This window comes from Acanthaster planci, linkage group LG07 (assembly GCF_054643075.1).
Source record: "Acanthaster planci isolate LZ-2023a linkage group LG07, COTS_SCS, whole genome shotgun sequence".
NCBI classification, from domain to species: domain Eukaryota; kingdom Metazoa; phylum Echinodermata; class Asteroidea; order Valvatida; family Acanthasteridae; genus Acanthaster; species Acanthaster planci.
The window spans coordinates 6631597-6651482 of NC_141783.1; the positions used below are offsets into that span (position 1 = coordinate 6631597).

At 41.5% G+C, this 19886-nt stretch overlaps 1 protein-coding gene across 1 annotated transcript; it reads left to right on the plus strand.

The window, feature by feature from the left end:
- The first annotated feature begins 1239 nt into the window (after nucleotides 1-1239).
- Nucleotides 1240-17885, plus strand: LOC110978575 (gamma-aminobutyric acid type B receptor subunit 2-like). The gene is made up of 17 exons (XM_087139247.1): nucleotides 1240-1503; nucleotides 6405-6545; nucleotides 6989-7156; nucleotides 7921-8028; nucleotides 9041-9106; nucleotides 9320-9517; nucleotides 10475-10699; nucleotides 11315-11378; nucleotides 12701-12784; nucleotides 13780-13930; nucleotides 14608-14740; nucleotides 15067-15180; nucleotides 15566-15688; nucleotides 15783-15960; nucleotides 16317-16480; nucleotides 16709-16861; nucleotides 17049-17885. Exons 1-17 carry the CDS (start codon nucleotides 1240-1242, stop codon nucleotides 17160-17162), a joined length of 2448 nt encoding a protein of 815 aa, XP_086995373.1. The 3' UTR covers nucleotides 17163-17885.
- The last annotated feature ends 2001 nt before the right edge of the window (nucleotides 17886-19886 follow it).

The window sequence follows — 19886 nt, forward strand, 5'->3', positions numbered from 1 at the left end:
AGAGATCCATTTTCTGTCAATGTTACTTCCGAGGATAAAAAGGCGTCCATTACTATCGTCAGTCGCTTTCTCCATCAGCAACCATGCAGCTGGTAAACGATCAAATAACGTTCTTATCTTTTATCGCATCAGATCAGCGTCAGCAGCTAGGTTTAAGCTTAATCCATCAGAAGCTCGCTTAGATTTTAAAATGGCCCATTCACAGTAACATTTGGCAATAGCCTTGAGCGTGTAATGTAGTACCTGCAGGCCTATACGCAGAATCCATCAATTAATCAAGCGATTGGGAATAAAGAGACGACCAAAATCTCACTTAAATCCATGAAATATAATAACAAACATAACTGTACATGGTGATACACCGTGTTTCTACTGCCAGCGATGAAATGTGGTGAACCGTCTGTGTCAGGCATCTGCCGCCGCGGTGATTCTTCAGTGCAAGTTCGTGGGTCTCGTCTCACTCCCGTCTTGCGAGATGATTAAAGTAGCGCTTGTTAGAAGTCTCACTGAACTGAACTAGAAAAGTGACCTTCTTTGTCCGAACAGCAGAGGCTTCATCGTCGATTATTAATGGCAAAGTTTGATAATGTTACAGTTTTTATAACACGACAGATCTAGCGGTGTATCCAGCGTTTGGTGTGGGGGGTACAGCGGCAATGCAAAAGCGAATGCGGCTTCCGGTTCATTCAACATGATATACCGAGTACTTTCCTTCCTAATCACCTGTGATGTATAACATGTAAAAAGAAAAAAAAATCCGTCGGGGGGGGGGGGGTTGCCCTCCTCCCGCTGGATACGCCACTGTGTAGATCGCAATAAATATGGCAAAGATCGGAATTAAGATGTGGTGAAGGATTTCGACTATATGTGATGCTAAGTACGTAGCAGTGAGTTGGAGTCACTTTGGTCGGTACTAGCCACTGGACATTTCAAATAACTGAAACGAATCAAACTTGGAAATAGGGTTGCGTGAGTAGGTCACACTTAATCCACCCAAATCCTAGTGGAACGGCCCATTTCCCCAGTTAGTTCCAGTATATTTGTTATCACGGTGCACTCGCCAATGGAGCATCAAGGATCAGAAACGCCCTCACCGATCTGTGTATATTTACAGCTGGAGTCTCCAGTGGAGAGCAGAATTTGTGTATGGTGAACTTGTAGTCGAAATCTGTGAGTAACGCCCCATATAAAAAAAAAAACATCAGAGTGTGTACCAGATTTGGACACACGAATCCGAAGATGTTTGGTTTGCTTAAGGCACCGCGCACGTTCTACCAAGCCGCGCTCCTGGTGTGCGTGTCAGCGGCATCGAACAGCGGGCGAAATGTCACCGACTCCGGCAGCACGAAAACCGTCATCTACATGGGCGGATTCTTCGCTTTTCCGGAGAATCCATTTTTAGCCACGCACCCTGGGATTGTGCAGACAGCCATTGACCACGTCAACAGCTTGGAGGGAATCCTTGACGACTATCACCTCAGAATGAAATGGAACTGGACAGGGGTGAGTTAAATAGGGTCTGCTATATAGTTCTACGTTTCCTATATTTTTGGCCTATATACCAGTTAGGTTGGCCGTTAGTACGAAAGAAAAGAAACTTACTAAATGTGAAAAAAATTGACAAAGCTGACTGAGTGGACTGGACTGAGTTTATTGGAATCCCAAAAGTACAGAATAAGAACATAGTTACTGGGAATCCCATAAACGCCACCTTTTGAAATGGCTTCCATTGCAATGCATTCATACTGAGAGACATCTGCAAAAATATGATTTCCCTCGAAGTAAATTTTTCCAAGGGATAAACAAAATCTGTATTGTCAGTACTTATTACACTGTGAAATACTTCGGTTAAATGTGTAGTATTGTACAGCATTTTACAACATTATGTTACTGTAAACGAGTGTAAACGAAGTTTACAGTAAACTGACGTGTTAATTAGCTACTGTGCTTTTGTGCAATACAGTACAATGCGGTATATTTAATAGTAATGTTTTACAGTGTAAGTTTTGACCTCAATTTGCATGTTGACTCATTGCTACTTTCGCCACTTTTTTTGCAATTTTTCATTCTTTACGCAAGCATTTGACAAAATGTTAGTGCTTTTTGCATGTAGTTTTACACGCAAATGCCATCCATTGCCTAAAAAGATAAAATGTAAGTGAAAAATAAAAAATCTTACTTTTTCACGTGCCAACCAGGATTACATCAGAGGACCCAATATAATATTGTATATGTCCGTACTTGTCCACCATATAAATGAAGTACGGCTGCGATCAAGACTTCCGGATCCGAGGCACACGTGTTATAAGTAATTAAGTTGAATTACTATATACACGTTAAAAATGATTACGTAATTTGTAATCAGCAGAACTTATACCTGAGACATGTAGAATGAATCGGCAATCAATGAAAACGGTAATTTCCTGTGACTGACGTCAACATTGTCTGAGGTGAATCATTGTTGCTGTTACAGTTCATAACTACGGAAGTACGGAACTACGGAATCGTACAAGGGCCATTTGCGAAAACAAATTCAAGTTACTATCTCGCCGTGTCGAGTTATAAGATCTTGCATTGGCGTAAAATTGAAATCCCACTGCAGCAAATATTTCGGTAATTTTATAAGTCCTCGTAAGCGTGCCGTCGTTTCAAATGACATTTGGTTTTATGCTTGGAACAAAAGGAGTTGTTATATTTCCACGAAGCTTGGTTTCCAACACAAAAGAAAACCAAAGAAATATCTTTTGGTTGTGAATTTCCATTCAGGAGAGGGGTAGACTGGTTTTCCTTCTTACAGTTTCCTAAGTACCAAACAGAAGTAAACGGACTTCGAAGTTACGCTTGAATTGTCAACAGTCGAAATCTATTAATTTGTCGTATTTATATGGAGAACAAAAACACTTTTCAAAATGCAACGCATGAAATACCTCACAGCTTCGGACGCGCAAAGCGTTTTAGGTTACTTAGTACCCTCATCCCGCATATTCATTGCACACACTATGCTCACTGGTGCAAAGGTGTCGACCCGTGTTCAAAATAATAGAATGAACTTCATCAAATAACTAAGGCATTCTACAAAAATTAATGTTGCTTTTGTCCCTCCCAGCGCCCTGCGCTGTCATGGGTGGTTTTTGTCGAGTCAACGCATGGATGTGAGGTCAAAGAGCCCGGGGATTGCAATCCAGTTGATGGAAAATGTGTGTTAGAGTCCCTTTTAACCTTCTTTTCATTTTCTTTTTGTCTGTTCAAATCTCCAAAACCATGTCAAATTTTAATGTTGAAATGTTATCCAGGCTTGGTCTGAAATGGCAGCACACAAATATGTTTGGGCGTCGCCAGGATTTTTTTTCGGGGGGTGGGTACGGCAAATCGTCCAGTTAAAACTATAGCATTTAACTGCCAGAGGGGGTAAATTTTCTTCTTTTTTTCTCAATTCAAGGTCCCTCTTCGCGGTGCTTACGTAAATATGATAATTTGTGTTAGTATAAATGAAAAGGCACTATAATCCTTTCAACAGACTGTCTAGAGAATCGATGTAATCTACCCCACTTGCGAAGGCGGAAATTCACGCCCCAAATGAGATTTCTTTTGTTTTGTGTATTGGAAATGAAGCTTTGTTGAAATACAAAATCTGCTTTTGTTTGAAGCAATCTGAGACCAAGTCTCACTGCATTCCACCCTGATGAAATATGTGCCTCGGAGAGATGTCAATTTGACGCCGCGGCGAGATCGTATAACTCGCCGTGGCGAGATAGACGTTCCATGATTTAACTCGCCGATAGAAAGAAACTTTAACAAAATTGCATGTGGCCCTTTTACGCTTCCGTACGTACGCTTCCGTAAATGACTGTCCAATAAAGGACAGAGATTTACCGTTAAAAATAATTCATTGACAGTATATTTCTGGGGCCCGTGCTGCCAGTAGTTGTGAAATTTATACAGGCAAACATTTACAGTGTAGGGCCTATGATTTGGGCATTATGGGTTTCTGTCGCAATTTGCACTGAAATGCAAAATACTACATTATCATTGGTCAATACAGTGGAAGACTGTCTCGCCAATTGACCAGATCCATTTAAAAGAAACAGCAAGCACAAGCAATTAAAGGATCCGATTAAAATTTTGTGCTTTCGGGAAAATAGTTAACCGCAAGGAAGGCCGCGGTGTGATGTTAAAAATGACAACCTTCGAAGGTTTCGATCGATCTCTGTTGATCACCAGAGATCGAGTGGAACATGCACGGTCGTCTGGGCAGTTCATTCTCTTAATTGCTTCCTAGATTAATGGTTCTCGAGAAATTCCGACTTCCTCCTTTCGGACACACCAATTCGTCCAGAAGAACGTTGATTGTCGTTTCAGTCCTCAATGTAATTTTTTTCCGCCCGAATTGTTCTGTCGTAGTTGTCATTATCACGGGGAGAGAAATGACCAACCTGAGTCCTCATTTCAATCAATGATGTCACTGCACATGTATATCCCTCTTGCTCGGTCACACCTTCACAATCCACCCGATTGTTTAAACCTTTAGGTAAAAATATTGATGAAAAATTAAACTAAAATATATGTAGGTCAGGTGGCCATGCACAACTGGGCTAGTTGTTGTCGATAGTCCAGCCAACGAGAAACTACAAGTGCAGCAGAAAAATAAAGTGGAATAGAAAGACGTGCCACTGTCAGTGCCCGTTAATAATTCCTTCATTCCGTTTGCTAAATTTCATTCGAATAAACCGTCTCGGTACCATGGCTTGAGACTAAATGAATTTTTCTTAATTTTGTGAAGACCTTGTGAAGATTGTAGAGAATTTATGCTGGAGTTGACTCTTGTGCTCGACTATACTCTCGGATGGCTTTGGCGCGGTAACTTTCGCCGATATATTGTTTATTCTGACAGAAATCCATGTTGTGTGCGGTAAATAGCCATCTGTTATAGACCAAAACAGCTTCGTTCTTTCTTCCAACTGTTTGCCTATAACATTATAGGAATACTGCCGTTTGCAACGAAGACCTTTACACTTGTCAGTGTGTGTGGCATGAATGTCATTTGCTTCATTTCTGATGAAATGGTAATCCATGCCCTGTCGAGTCATGCATCAGACCCTGACTTCAGACCAGACTAAAATGAGCTTCGAATCTTTCTGTATAAGTCCATATCACTGTTTACCTAACGTATTGCGAAGAGGATATATAGTCGGCTTCTCAATTACATCTGACAATCACCTACCCTGCATTTCTGATGACAAGATAATCCGTTCGTATCTTGTCGAACATGACATGTTTTTCCAGCTATTAAACAACTATAGGCCTACCGCCCGAAAATGATTCATATAATATGGAGGAACTGTATCAAGATAGCTGCGACGGCATGAATGGAGACCCCGGGTACGGCTCCGCTCTTGGGAAAAAAAGACACGTTTGCTTCGTATAAAGTGTCATATCAGTCGAGTAAATAGTACGCGAAATCTGTCGACCCAGTGCGTGTTTGGAAAGGGTCGACAGATTTTGCGCACTGTGATTGGTCAACGCGTTGCAAACACTTGGTGGCGCACTCATTGTGAATCGCCCGTAGTGATTCTGTTTTGATCCCCACTCACGAGATTTCCACGGTCTATACGCGTGCGCGTATTTGCGCGGGGACGTTGGTTGCCTCGTTCTCCACTTACGGATGACTGATCATCCAATGATCATCCGGTCAGTTATTTTTATTTATCTTATACAAGAACCCATTTAGTATGCCTGAGTACCAGTTTTATCCATAAGTCACAATTATTAGTGCTGATTTCCCCCGCCGACAGATTTTGAAAGAAGTTTCACGGACCTATGATTATCCGACGAGCTGTCATCAATTTTAAGTGGCGGCCGTAGAATTATGTCATGGAACCGGTACCGAGTATGCAAGCCGATAAAACCAGATGTTTATTGTCTGAATATCCCGATCGCATAATTTCTGTCATTGATGTTTCAGTCTTCTGAAACAAAGTTTCTTTATCGCTTATCTTAAGGGATGTTCGTTACTTTGTAAGCTATTATAATTGAACCACAAGCACAAGAAATTGAAATGCTCTTGACATCGCTAGATGTATAAGGTCCCTAACATGGACTTACCTTTCATTCGAATAAGACAGAATGAAAGAAACAAACGCACGATTTTTAGTTTTTCATCCTTAAAAAGGACTGAAATCCTTCTGCATGTAACAATACAAGAATTGTGAGTGTAATATTAAGAATAATTTCGTGAGGTGACAGAATTGGATGCTGTGTAATCATTCTCTTTAATCCCTGACACCTTTGAATTGTACCTTCCTCTGGAAGAAGTTTGCAACGGACCATCTGGCTAGCTTCGGTCCGACAGCCCAATCATTAGGTGCCACTAGCAAATAATCTGAAAATGCCGATTCTCCCTCCAGGCAGATGACCCCGAGAGGGCGTTAGAAGTCCTCTACTCGTATGTGCAGGAGGAGCCTCCCGTTGTCATCGCACTTGGACCTCATCACTTAACGCAAGCAGCCATAGTCAACCAGGTTGCGGCGAGGTACAACATCGTCCAGGTGGGTCCTGAACACATTGGAGCACTCGGGAACTGCTATTGTAGAAAAGAGTTATACAGTCGAAACGAAAAGTAATACTGGGTGAAAAGGTATCTGTGACTCGTGAAGTCCAAATGGATAGATTGAACAGAAAGGTTTATCACCCTATCGCATCAAGACGTTTAAACTGCTTAACCCCTGGGGAAATTACAGACATGTACCATATCCAATAGTTCACACCACGCAGAATATCCTTCACATTGGATTAACGCTTAACGCTTTTAGTTCACGTACAGTTACTGCGTGAAAGTTTTTGCCGAATGACAGAGACGCTTTCTCAACATTTAATATAAGCCACCAACTTAAGTTTGCTGCCAATCTTAGTTTATAAACTGGACCGTTCACGATTCTCAAAATGTTGCAATGGATTAGTTTTAAAATGTATTCTCGATGTTTGTGGACAGATGGGACAGACAGCAGACGAAACCTTGACGGATCGAGACCGGTATCCCTACACAGTCCAGACATTACCTAATTATGATGGCAAGCTCTTGGCTGGAGCGGCCTTCTTTCGGCGGATGGGATGGAGGCGTGTCGCCTTCATCTTCGAGGAGCACATTTCCTTTCAGAGTGTGAGATCAAAATTTATCAGTTTTCACCCTTTGGACTAGCTTATACACCACAGGCAACAGATCCATATGCACGTTGTTGTCAATAAGCCATTTCCTCTACTAGTGGACGAGTTGCTTAGTTCTGAAACAGCAGCTTAAGTTGAAAAAATGTATAATTAGAAATTTAAAAAAACGATAGTAATAATACCTGTATTTTTTCGACGATACAAAACCGAGCTTAATGAGGGTGTGCATTACTCTAGTAATAGACTAGAGGCTAACTAGTGGCTAAGCAGTTCCCATAAGACTACAGCAAAACGTGAATTAAGTGTGTTTAAACGTTGAGAAATTAAACTTAAAACAAAGTAAGAGTGTTTTGTACCGACTTTTTTTACGTTTAACTCGTGACATGTTTATTGAAATGTGTTTAGGAATGTGTTCAAATGACGAACACTAACACTTTTCCACGGTACACTGTACATGTTCAGCATTTTAAATCTGCTTAGCATTTAACCACATGTCTAAACCCATAACAGCAAGTCGTGGGTTAAACATGTTAAAAAGTGGGTACAAACAATTTGTAGAAATGCGTTTAAACTTTAAAGGCCTTTTTTAGAGCGTAAAGTCTTTTGACTAATCTCCTCATAACAGCGAATGAGACCTTCCATTATCTGCAATGATAATTTGATATGCATACCTGAACCACGCAATGTCAAGTGATATTATTAGTCTAACAACCATAATGTGGCCTAAATGCTTTCACTGAAGTTTCATTGACTTCATAGCACACGAGGGACTTTCGGAAGATATTAGAAGCGAGTGGCATTCAGGTAGTGGCATCAGAAGGGATCAAAGACATCGCCAACCTGGACCTCCATCTCCAAAATCTCAAGGTTGGATCTTGAAGAGATAGTCAACAAGCAAAATCTGACCACACACTCTTCTGCTGGAGACTGATAAACGTTTTACTTGATTATGAGAAGTGAAATTCTGCCTACCTAATAAACATCAATCTAGGAATATTCCAACTGTCGCTATACTGTTTTCAAGAAGAGCCATGAAGAAGACAATCTGGGTTTCGATAAAATCGCCCCGAGAAGTTTCTCCTTTATCAAAACTACAAAACAACAATATGGAACAAGTTCATGCAGTAGACACCCTCAAAATGATTCTTGGAGAGGTAAACGTTTGCCGAACCAAGAAATTAAAATGAACACAGTGTATAATTAGCCGAAATCAGTCGGTAAAGATCCGCGTCCGTTCATAAAATCGAAAATCCTCGTTTTCCTGCTTTTTGGCCCTTCTGTTCAATGTATTTTTCCATATAAAGGGCAGCATGTTTATGTGCGCGCCATTGCACGTAACAAACTTTGTGATAACGAAAACCTTAATTGACCTACTTTTCGGCCTGGGGGCCAATTTCACAGTGCTTTAAGCGAAAAATTTGTTTAAGCGTGAAAAACCTTGCTTGACAAATCAGGTTACCAGCCAAAACTTCTTGTGATGTATATTGTTTTGGAATGGTATTTACCTGTCTTTTGGTTAGCTTGACAATCACATAGAGTTTGAGCTTCAGCAAATCTTGTGCTTAAGCAGCTCTATGAAATTGGCCCCTGTCGAGTCAGTACGTTTGTACGAAGGTCATGTCTCTTCTTGAAAACGGAAAATGTTGTTATTGAGATTTGTTACATTAATGTAATCAAAATATAAAAACGTGATTTTCGACATGACTTGTGTGGCTCTTCGTGAAAAGGGTGGCGTATTGACCCCAACATTGTCTATATCACAAAATATTTGTCTTCTATCTCGTCAAGTTTGTTAACCCCGACTTTTGAGGTTTTAGTTCAATCCCATGTACCCATGCTAATGAGTAGGCTGTTTTTCATCACACTCGTATGATTTCAGCGTCAAGATGCAAGAATTATATTCATCGGACTGTACAAGATACCGACATTGCAATTATATTGTCAGGTAAGGCAATATACCCGTGTAAAAATGATTCAAATTTGAAGTTGTCGCTTTCAATACCATTTGGAAGTGGAATTTTTTCCCCGAGGGGAAAATTCTTTTCAGAGGTCCAAAATCTCTGTCAATACCCTTGGAAGGATCGTGCGCAGTTCGTGCAGTCCGAGCGCCAAAATGGTGAAGTTTTAAGAATGATTCAAAACACGTCTTTCGGAACAGGCTTATCTCGCCGGAATGACAACTGCTAAGTATGTGTGGATTGCCCCGCTGTGGACAAGCAACGTATGGTGGGCGAACCCTTCACCGTCAACCATCGCTCCTTGCTCGAAAGAAGAGATAATCGACGCCGTGGACTCGTCTTTTCATTTCACGGGAAGTAGCCAGGATGATTTACTCAGCCTGGATTACAACGGGGTGGTATGTAATATATAATAGGAAAACAGAGCTCCAAATTTCCCCAAAACTGTTGTTATCCCCACGTAAACGCTGGCATTCACAAACGACTTCCCGGGGAAATACATAAAATGTTCCCGTGCCAGGCTCCGTTGAACGGGCCCATTCGAACTCTCTTTAAAATTTCTACCTTGTAGCAACATTTCAGCCCGAAAAGACGTGCACAAATCCGAACCTTGGTCGTACATTGTAGCGGAATTGGGGAATGTGGAATTTTGTGGAATGGTTTACCAGTCCATGGATTTTTTAAAAGCCGGTGGGGGGGGGTTGACACCATATGACGCTGGGGGCGATGTTCATGATACAGATTCTGTAAAATATGTATCACGTTCATGCAGAATCTTATCTCGGAATATTAAGGACTTTGTTGATTGTTTTCCCTTTTTGAGCGATACTTCAGACATTTCAATTGTTGAGAAGTCAAAAATTGATTGATTCAATAGCCCATCCCCCGGCCCCAAAGAGGGGGAACTGTATCCCCCATTTCCCGGGATTTATGCACCCATTACAACAAACTGCAGTGTTTATGGAGAGAAATTTCGGCGACTGGGTCCCTCCAGCCCCGTCCTCGGCCCTTGTAGTGTTGCATCAAAGACATTTTGAAGTTGAATTCATAGCGCCTTCTTGTTCCAAGCAGCGAACACAGCAATGCAATCAATTCGTTTTGGTTCGTAAGCCCTGGCATTCCGTACATTAATTTTCTCTGGTTTCGGGTGACTTACCGGTGTTGTCTTATGACAAATTTAATAAATATGTTGTTGCCAAAAGTATGCGCTGGAGGTATGAGGAAACTTTGGATAGTTTATTAATGACAACGCAGTACTTTATTCTTGGTTCTACCGCAATATAAGAAGACTTTACAGAATACTTTTTGACATTAAAATTCAGATTCAAAACAGTGTGTGCTTATTGCAATTTCAGAAGCCCTTGCCAGAACACATCGACTACTTCAATAGCGTGCCGATAAACTATATTGCGTTTACGTACGACAATGCTATCGCCATAGCACTGGCCCTGAATGCCTCCATAGCGGACCTACAGCGTCTCCAGCCCCCTCGTAGGCTTGAAGACTTCAGCTATTCCGACGAGGACATGGCAAGGGTGATTTTACATCACGCCGATAACATCGATTTCACTGGACTGCAGGTAAGGCTTAATTGCCCCTCCCCGAAAAACAAAAACATTTTCTGAGTGGCACCTGTTTATTTATCTTCTTTATCTATAGTGTCTTCTGGTTGTTGGTGAGCATTTAAGATCGGATCAACGAAGGACATAAACCGAGAGCTCTAACCAAAAGTCCAAATTCGATCTGAATCCGCGATAGCTTTGGTTTGATCCGATCTGATGTCGGCTTCGGTTAAGATGCGGTTTCAGGATGCGGTTTCAGATCGGTTTCAGCTTCACTCTGGTTCATGGTTCTAATCTTGGACTAATTTGGCAAAAGTAACAGAAATGCAATTTCGTGGTTCTGCAGATTTAGTCGGGCACATTGTTTCTACAGCAAAAATCACCGCACGCGAGAATGACAACTTTTTTGGGGGGGGAGGGAGAGAGGGAAATGACCAAAAATGAAACACAAAAATATCGTTGAATCAAATCCCGTCCAGTTTCAAAAGTTAACTCGAAATTTCGCGTGGAATTAATTTCAAAAAAAGTCATATTTGTTCGCCCATCCTTACTGGATCGCCCATCCTTACTGGATATGGACGACAGGTTTCACAAGTGTGCATAGACTAATTACATTGTTCACGTCATGGGCAGGGGCGTGTTCTGCTTGAGAATGGTCAACAAACATGGAGCAAGGTGCAGATAAAGCAGGCCCAAGGTAAGTATCACGCTTTATGGTTTACTTTGAAGAAAACCTGTGTTTTCTGCCAATTTATCACATGCACAATCAATGTTTCATAAAAACACATAAAATTATTACTTACGAAGACGCCAAGGCTCGAAGATGCTTTCCTTCATTATAAAGCCGAAGAACACGAGTGGCATAGCCGGGGAAAGGCCCCCTCCCTTGGGAACTCTTGCTCCCTCTTCTGAGGGGAACCTGGCTATATGCCACTGTGAATAGGTGAGCAATTCAATAGTTTTACACGCATGTCGAAAGAGCATAGGTAAAAATGAGTTGTGTCCATTCCCTCGACACAAAGCGTGCATTTAGTCCACTCTGGAACCAGAGGTGATATCTTTAGTCGATATTCAGAATCACATAGCAAGGACATCTTTCGGTCGAGACAGACGGAGAACGCGTAGGGGTTAGATATACAACGTGTCCCCCAATGGTGCAAGCAAATTCTGTCCATTGTAAACATAAAGACAACTGGCAGAATTTATAACTTGCATGGGTTTAACGAGGACACTCTTAACTTAGTGATGCTTCTTTTTTCATCTTCTTTGCTTTCTTTGGCAAGTCAGAGGTATGCCCCAATAGACACAACCACTGAAAACTGCGCTTGTACCATTTTTAAGTCAATAGGCTGCTGATGCATGTTTGGAATCGAATTGTAAAGGTGAAATGAACATGTTCCAATAACAATCTTTACATATCCGTGCCTGAATGATATCTTCTGAAACTGTGTAATTTTCTTTCAGGAAACAGCTGTTGTGTAAACAGAAAAGCCATTACACTGAATGATTGAGCTGCTGGACCGCAGTAAACGAAAATATCTCTGGAAATAAAAGGCCTGCAGGAAGTGAATTCTCGAAGATAAAAGAACGCAAATGACTTAAAAGCAGTCATTTCAACCCCTCCAGTCCTCAATCCCTTAATTCAACGTGATTTCGCAGACACCCTACAGGGGTGAAGGTTATTAAGTCTGAACAATCCTCGTGCACTTCGCCTCTATAAGTCGTGGGAGAGACATATAATAGGCCCATTTGCTTTTTGTAGCAGTACCTCTGCATAATTTCTTTTGAATCACACGTATCTGTTTGGTTTTGTGGCTTAAATCGTCAACTAAATTCGCATTTGGCATTTACTGATGAGAAAAAGTCTTAGGTGATGTATTTTGTTACATTGTTACGTCCGCACCTTCCATAAAGGAGTTAATATGAGCTTTACTTTTGCATTAAAAATAATGACAACTTGTCTCGGCTGTTTCCTATGGCCTGTGTGTTGTTACACCTTAATTCCTTTGTTCTTCCCAGGATTGGAGCTGAACGCAGTTATGATTTATGACACGAACGAAAAGTTACTTGAGACTTCGGGACTTTCTGATATTAAATGGAAAGGTAAAACGTACCTTAATACAGCGTACATTTCGGGTTGGTTTTGTCGTTAGAGTAATGTTAACATAATTTTTTTTATGCAAGGTTCGTTAATAAATGATTAAAATAATGATCGACTAAACTGTGCGTACAAAAAATGAATTCACTTTTCATAATCAAATCGTCCTTGTGATCAGTTTTCTAGCAAATGTTCTGAGGCATGCTGCACTTTCATCGAGTAGTTGGAGCTGCCAATTTTCCCAAACTGCACCAGTACCATTGCATTTGTTGCATCCAACTCAAAGGGAATATCTAAAAAGCAAATATAATATTTCTTCCCATTAAGTTCTTTCTTTTGGACAGGCTGGCATCGTTGTGCAAGTTCAAAGAAGATAATTGCTAAATAAACTCAACTGTTCTTTACTCAGTGTGACGTATTGACAAATTAAACAGGCCTTTTCGCTTTCTTGTCCGTGCATTTGGGTTTCTTTGGCCGCAAACATATTCATGCGAACGAGGAACTTGCCTGGAAAAAGAATTTTTGAGAATGTGTCGCCAGTCTTTTGCTGGACAGTTGAATGAAGCTGTTAAACAGCAAATAAGAGTGCTGATATCGAGCTTAGGTGTCGGAATATATTTCCGAGATAGAGAAATAGAAATAGGTAGGTAACAATCTTAAGGAGTTAAAAAAACAGGAACTATGTTCATGAGAATTTAAGAGAAAATCACAGACTAACAAACATAGTAAATGGAGAAATGCAGGGAGCAACATGATAATGGACACTACATACATGTTAACCCATGCCAAAAACAGTCCAAATACCCCTCACAAATCCTGAAAAGACCGAAGGGTGCTTGCATACTAACAAAGACACTTCACTCGGTCGACAGAAAACACTTCCAAAGCAGAACGAAAATCATCCTAATCAAAACTTACTGTGCAAGAACTAAAACGGAGCAGAGCCATTTGGGAACAAATGGGCCTCCAATTGTTGCTTTATTTCTCATTTCACTGACAGGCAATCACATCCCAGTTGACGGTGTTACAACGACACGTGTGATTCTGGAAATATCACCCACAGTCCGAGCCATCCTCTACTCTCTGGCCTCTCTCGGTGCTGCCATAGCGTTAATTCTCCTCGTGATCAACATCAGATACAGAAACAAGAGGTGAAGAAAATCTACCCATCCCCACCCGGGTGGTATCTCCTGCGAATCTCAGCCTCTAAGCCTCTGGCAAGCCGATATGAAAAGTTTCAGGGCTTATACTTTGTCTTATGTTGCCAATAATCCCAACTTTCCAAAGGAAGAGTATCCAAAACGTCCGGCGCGTGTTTTTTTTTTTTTTGGGGGGGGGGCATGACCGTGTGGCAGTGAACAGGTATAAGGAGCAGGATTCAAATGACTTTCCTCGCTCAGATTTTCGGTTGATAATAAAGGATCTTTGATGTTGTTTATCATGTGCATGTGGAAAACACTTGTCTCCGTAAAAGCTACTTGAAGAAAGGGTGTACGGATAGCAGATTTCTGGACTCCAACTTTCATATTGTAATTTAAAAGCCAGCTGAAATATTGACGGCGATGTACATTTATAAGTCTTTCAAGGCAGACAAGACGTAACAGGCGAAACCGTAGGCTTGTCATAACATGGCACACGCTGTCAACAATTGCATTAAAGTTTGTTGACTTAAAACACTCAGTATTTACTCAGACCTCTGTTTCCATGAACTGTAATCCATTTTTATCATTTGTTTTCGTTTGGTTGCTTCTGGAGAGTGGCGATCCTGAATTTTAATGCTTAGTCAAGGTGAGGTTCAAAGGCAGATATCGTTTCGTTGTTGTTGCAGGGCCATCAAGATGTCGAGTCCTCCCCTGGGTAACCTGACTGTGGTTGGTTGTTTGCTTCTCTACGCCTCCGTCTTCGCCACAGGTTGGGATAAGAAGAACCTGTCAGATACGGCTATAATCGTGAAGTGTCACGTGAGTGTCGACCGGGACGAGGAATTAAGTACGGTAACGGTAGCCAGGCTCTTCCCAGAGTGGGGCCAAAGGGGGAAAGAGTTGGTAACGGTTGACTTCCATCAAAAACCCACGAATCTGTTACAGTTGTACCCAGTGCAACACCCGGTACTCGATGTGGACGTTAAATTAAGTGAATATTTTAATATCTGTGTGGGCTTTAACCCTCGGTTTGAACTGTGGTGAATTAATGGAGTTGATTCCTGGTATAAGTCGGGAGATCTTTCCCAATCCACTGCGCTCGTTTCTTATTGTGAGACGTCAGTTTCTGTATTCTATCCCTTTAGCTTGAGAGGATGTTGGTCTCGCTTGGGCTGTCGTTTGCGTTCGGTTCCATCTTCATGAAGACATACCGGATACATGCCATATTCACTCTTGCGGTGAAGAAATTTAAACATATCGTAAGTGTGCAGGTCTATACACATTTCATGCCATCTGTCACGTTTACCTCTCGTCAGACAGTATTTACAACATCGTATCAATTTGGAGACTGCTTCAAAGACGACCACTTTAAATACTAGTTTTTTGTGGTGAGACAAAATAAGGCAAAAAAACCCTTGGGCAAATGATCAGTGTGTATTGGGAAACTCCCTCGTTTTATCATGTTGGGGGCTTTACATCTCAAAATGATGTACAAAGGAACAGGCCGTTTCTTGGCGATCGTTCTGAACTGACGCAGCACTTCCATGTTGCTGGCTAACAAGCATAATATGACTTTGGGATTTTTCAGTCTAGGTTCAGTCAGTCTTTTTAATATTATTATCTGCTCATACGACCCCACTTTAGGACCTACCAGACTGGAAGCTCATTGGCGGAGTATTCTCAACCGTGTCTGTGGACTGTCTGATATTTGTCGTTTGGATCGCTTTGGAGACGACAACCGTCGAAAGGTTCAGTCTTGAGCCACGGGTATGTTGGTGTTGTTGCAATTACTGATCTTCTCGTTGGTGCTATCGTTTCAGTTGTTTTTGGTTTGACCATTGCTGATGCCGTTGTTTTACAGCTTAACATGACCGAGCCTGAGAAGGAGATCTATGAGGTTCCAGAGATTCGTTTCTGCAGCAGCACGAACGAGCTTTATTTCATTATCGCCCTCTACGTCGTGAAAGGAGTTCTTCTGATCTTTGGCATTTTCTTAGCCTGGGAGACAAGGAACATTGCGGTCTCCCAGCTCAATGACAGTAAGAAGAAAGGATAATAAAATACTCTCTTTGATATTACTAGGCCTAATGTTTCATAGTTTTTATAAATATCTTTCACATTTAGCAGGCCTGCTGGAGTTGCAAGTTAAAAACAAACAAAACGTACTTTGGGGGTCTTTTGTTCTCACTTATCAGCGTTTTCCTTGTAGGGGCAGAGGGTTATAATTTGTAGGCCTACCTGAGGACCCATTCTTATCGTATTCACTGTTTCCCATGTACAAGGGCATACACCCAAATACAATTTCCAAAGCATTCTGATCATGTAGGCCTACACAGTATGCAGCAGTGTGTTGCGTCACGCTGACATTATATGCAACTCCTCTACTGTGCTATAGGTAAATACATCGCAGGATCAGTGTACATCGTTGCTTTGGCCATATCCTTGACGGTCCCAACAATGACTGTTCTCGGCGATGACGTTAATATGACGTTTCTTGTTCTTGGGGTGACGGTTGTGATTGTCAACACAGCCGTGTTGTGCCTAAACTTCATCCCAAAGGTATTCTTTCCATGCTGAGACTAATACCGATTCTAGTGAGAAAGGGACGTTTCACTGCCAAATCTAAACGATGTGTTTGTTGTTCACATTTACCGTTTCTGTAAATCGTCAGAATGCAAGACATTCAAATATTCTTTTGCGTGTGGTCATCATGCTAGTTTAAACACAGTGAAAGGTTCATTTCATTTTTTTGTAAGGAATTCATTTATCGTTTCAAATTTCCCTTAGGTGTATCTTCTCCTCACTGTGCCAGATAAAGACATCAATTTGAGTATGATGTCATCGATGGGGTATGGCGGTTCCTCTGGGAATAATGTGAGCAGGACATCCCAGACCTATGGGAGCAGTGAAGCGGAAGGGTTACGCTTAAAGTGTCACCAGGTAGGCCTAAACAAAACTATCAAATATTTTCAGAAGATGGCTTTCACTTCTTCGAAGTTTTGTCATAGTCTACCAAGCAATTAAGTAGGAACCGAAACCGTAATCAAAATGAGCATCAAATTGGATTGTTCTAGGAAGAGCTGAAATAAATTCCTAATGTTACTGTCATTTCTAACTGTTCAAAAAGCGAAAAACAGAGCTGGAGCGGTTGTGCAAGGAACTACAGGTCTTGTGCCCTGAGGAGACTGGCACAACTGAGGTTACACGACTGTCAAGTACGCTGTGTAAACGGACAGCATGAGAGTTTGTTCGGACGGCTCACAAAATAGCGCCCAACTTTAACGAACTACTCGCTTCTGCACCAAAGATGACTTTTCTCAATCAGTTCTTAATTCGTGTGTAAGAAGTATTTCGGTGAAATTCTTATGTTAGTTTGTGTAATCATTCGAAGACATTGTATGGGGAATATGCTACAAGTGATACATGCCACGGGAAATCCCCCGCTTTTTGCACCGCATTGCTCAAGACACTAACCGCACACATGTAAGAAAATATATTACGACACTATCTATTCCAAGTCAAATCACTAGCACTTAAACTGTTCGTTTTGAGGTTGGTAACATATTTCTTATTTGTTAAGTCCTTAATATAAATTGATGTTGTTGCACCATTTACCACTGGATAGAGAAGAAAGCATGGATCTAAACCCCGACTCCTGTGCTCTTACTGAATGGAGTTTGGCTGTCTAAGTTTGCTGAGATGAACTTCCGGGAGACCCTGAAAACATGTGGGGAAAACACAACCAACTAAGTCTCGAATGGTAATTAAAACGTTCACGATTTTCTCAGTGAACAACGCATGTATATGAAAGATTGATGTGCAGTTCCAGTTCAAAATTCTTGTACTACACGAATAACAGTAGAAGCCTTCAATCCTGTCCGAAATAAACATGCAAACTGATAATTAGACTTTTCACCGAAAGACTTAATCGATTTAATATAATATCAACTGTGTACCAACACAAAAATGCATTTTGGTGGCTTTTGCCATAGCTCATCATTACAAATCATTACCTCCTTTATTTTAAATTAGGTGAATATAATGTCAATTCGGATAGATCCAATATTTAGCAAATGGTCTATACATTTGGCGATAGATCAACTTGGACGAGCAAGAATGCAAAAATGTGAGAACAAAAGACGTTTGAAGCAGATATGGCTATAAAAAAGGGCGTAGGCATCTAGCCTAGTTTCCATGGAATAATTAATTTACGCTTTTAACCTAAAAGCGCTCAGTGACAACAGCTCAACATGCCTTGCAGAGTGTACGACATTATCAAGGATTACTGTCCCTTGGGCAGCCGGAGGAAAAGACTCCACATCACAGTGTGGTTGTCATGGTACAAACCGTCTTTTTTCATGCGCGTCGCCATTGATGGATTCATCACTGTTGCAATCATCATTATATCACAAAGCTTTGCCTATGCCATCATTGCCAAGCTTGGTTTGTTAATAAGGTGTTTTTTAGGCGAAAATGCGCCTCAATTCCATGTTCAGGGGTCATTATTACCCCCGCCCGTCGTGCCCATCGAAGTAGGGCCCACCGTAATTTTCAGAACGTAAGCCGCAGCACGAAACAAACGGCAAATTAAGATTCGAAGTCGGTGTATAAGCCGCAATGGCGTATAATTAAAGCCGCACCGTAGCGCTGACGATCCGCAGTGCTGACTTTACATGCGACCAAAAAAGTATATACAGTGTGAGGTTTCCAGTCAACTCGGACCCAAACCAACTCGGACCCATGCCAACTCGGACCCATGCCAACTCGGCCCCTTGACCAATTCGGACCCATGTCAAGTCGGCCCCAATACTAACCCGGACCCACGACCAACTCGGACCCACAACCAACTCGGACCCAATACTAACTCGGACCCACGACCAACTCGGACCCACCCTGAGTCAACTCGGACCCAACCCCAGGAGCGTGATTAACTTGTTGAAAATTTTTATTTTGTCCACTTTTACATTTTAGCATTTGGTAAATGACACTTTTGCACTGCATGCTGCCAAGCTGTAACGTCCTCTCTACACGTTATGCAGGGAGACAGTGGCACAGGCTTCCCAGAATCTCTCCGTTTTCCAGATCCAGATCACTAGCAGAAATCGAATGAACTTTCACCAAACAGCCCCCAAAGTTTTTGTTGCAATAAAAAGCCACAGATAGGCCCTTCTGATGTACATAGGAGATGCTGCATACGTACAACAGATACTGCAGATATACATCAATGTCACGAACATTGACCTTTCATAGTGTCTAATGGTGTTATCCCCCACCTCACTTTTCAATTTTTTTTGGCCTGGCAAGTCTTACACCTCCACCTTGCCCCATTCTCTCCCAACCCCCAATACCGGCAAGATGGAGGAATTCATCCATACAGGCCTTAACTGACTGTCCAAATAACGCAAATAGGTTGGTAATTTCGAACAACAAAAATCAAATCATTTTAAAATAAAAATGTGGAATATTTCCTATTGGCTTAAACTTGGAGACGGTTTTGAAGCGTCGTATGTCTGCTCGCGAGCTCATTATTAATATTTCGTGATCCCACGGTTTCTTATTTTCTACAATAAGACGTGCCATAATCACGAGGGATCATAGAATTACTTATATAAATCCCGAATTTGGGATTGATAGTTTCCGGTTCAGAGTATTTCTTTCACAAAAAGCCCCACAATGCGGGCCTATTTTGGATAGAGGCACTGAGGCGGCTACATTCATATGAACGCATAGTTTTACTACTATTAGGGGAGTATCTTCGGGGAAAAGGCGAATAAAAAGCCTCATAAAATTGAAACGAAAAGTGATCGATCTGTCCATAATCTTGAATTTCCAACGAAAAAATGAAGGCCAACCTCTTCGCGAGGTTCAAGAGTCAGCGCTATTTCGGTCTACGGGCGCGTATTTGGTGTAATGCAACCATAAAGACTCAGTGGGTCCGAGTTGACTCGAGGTGGGTCCGAAATGG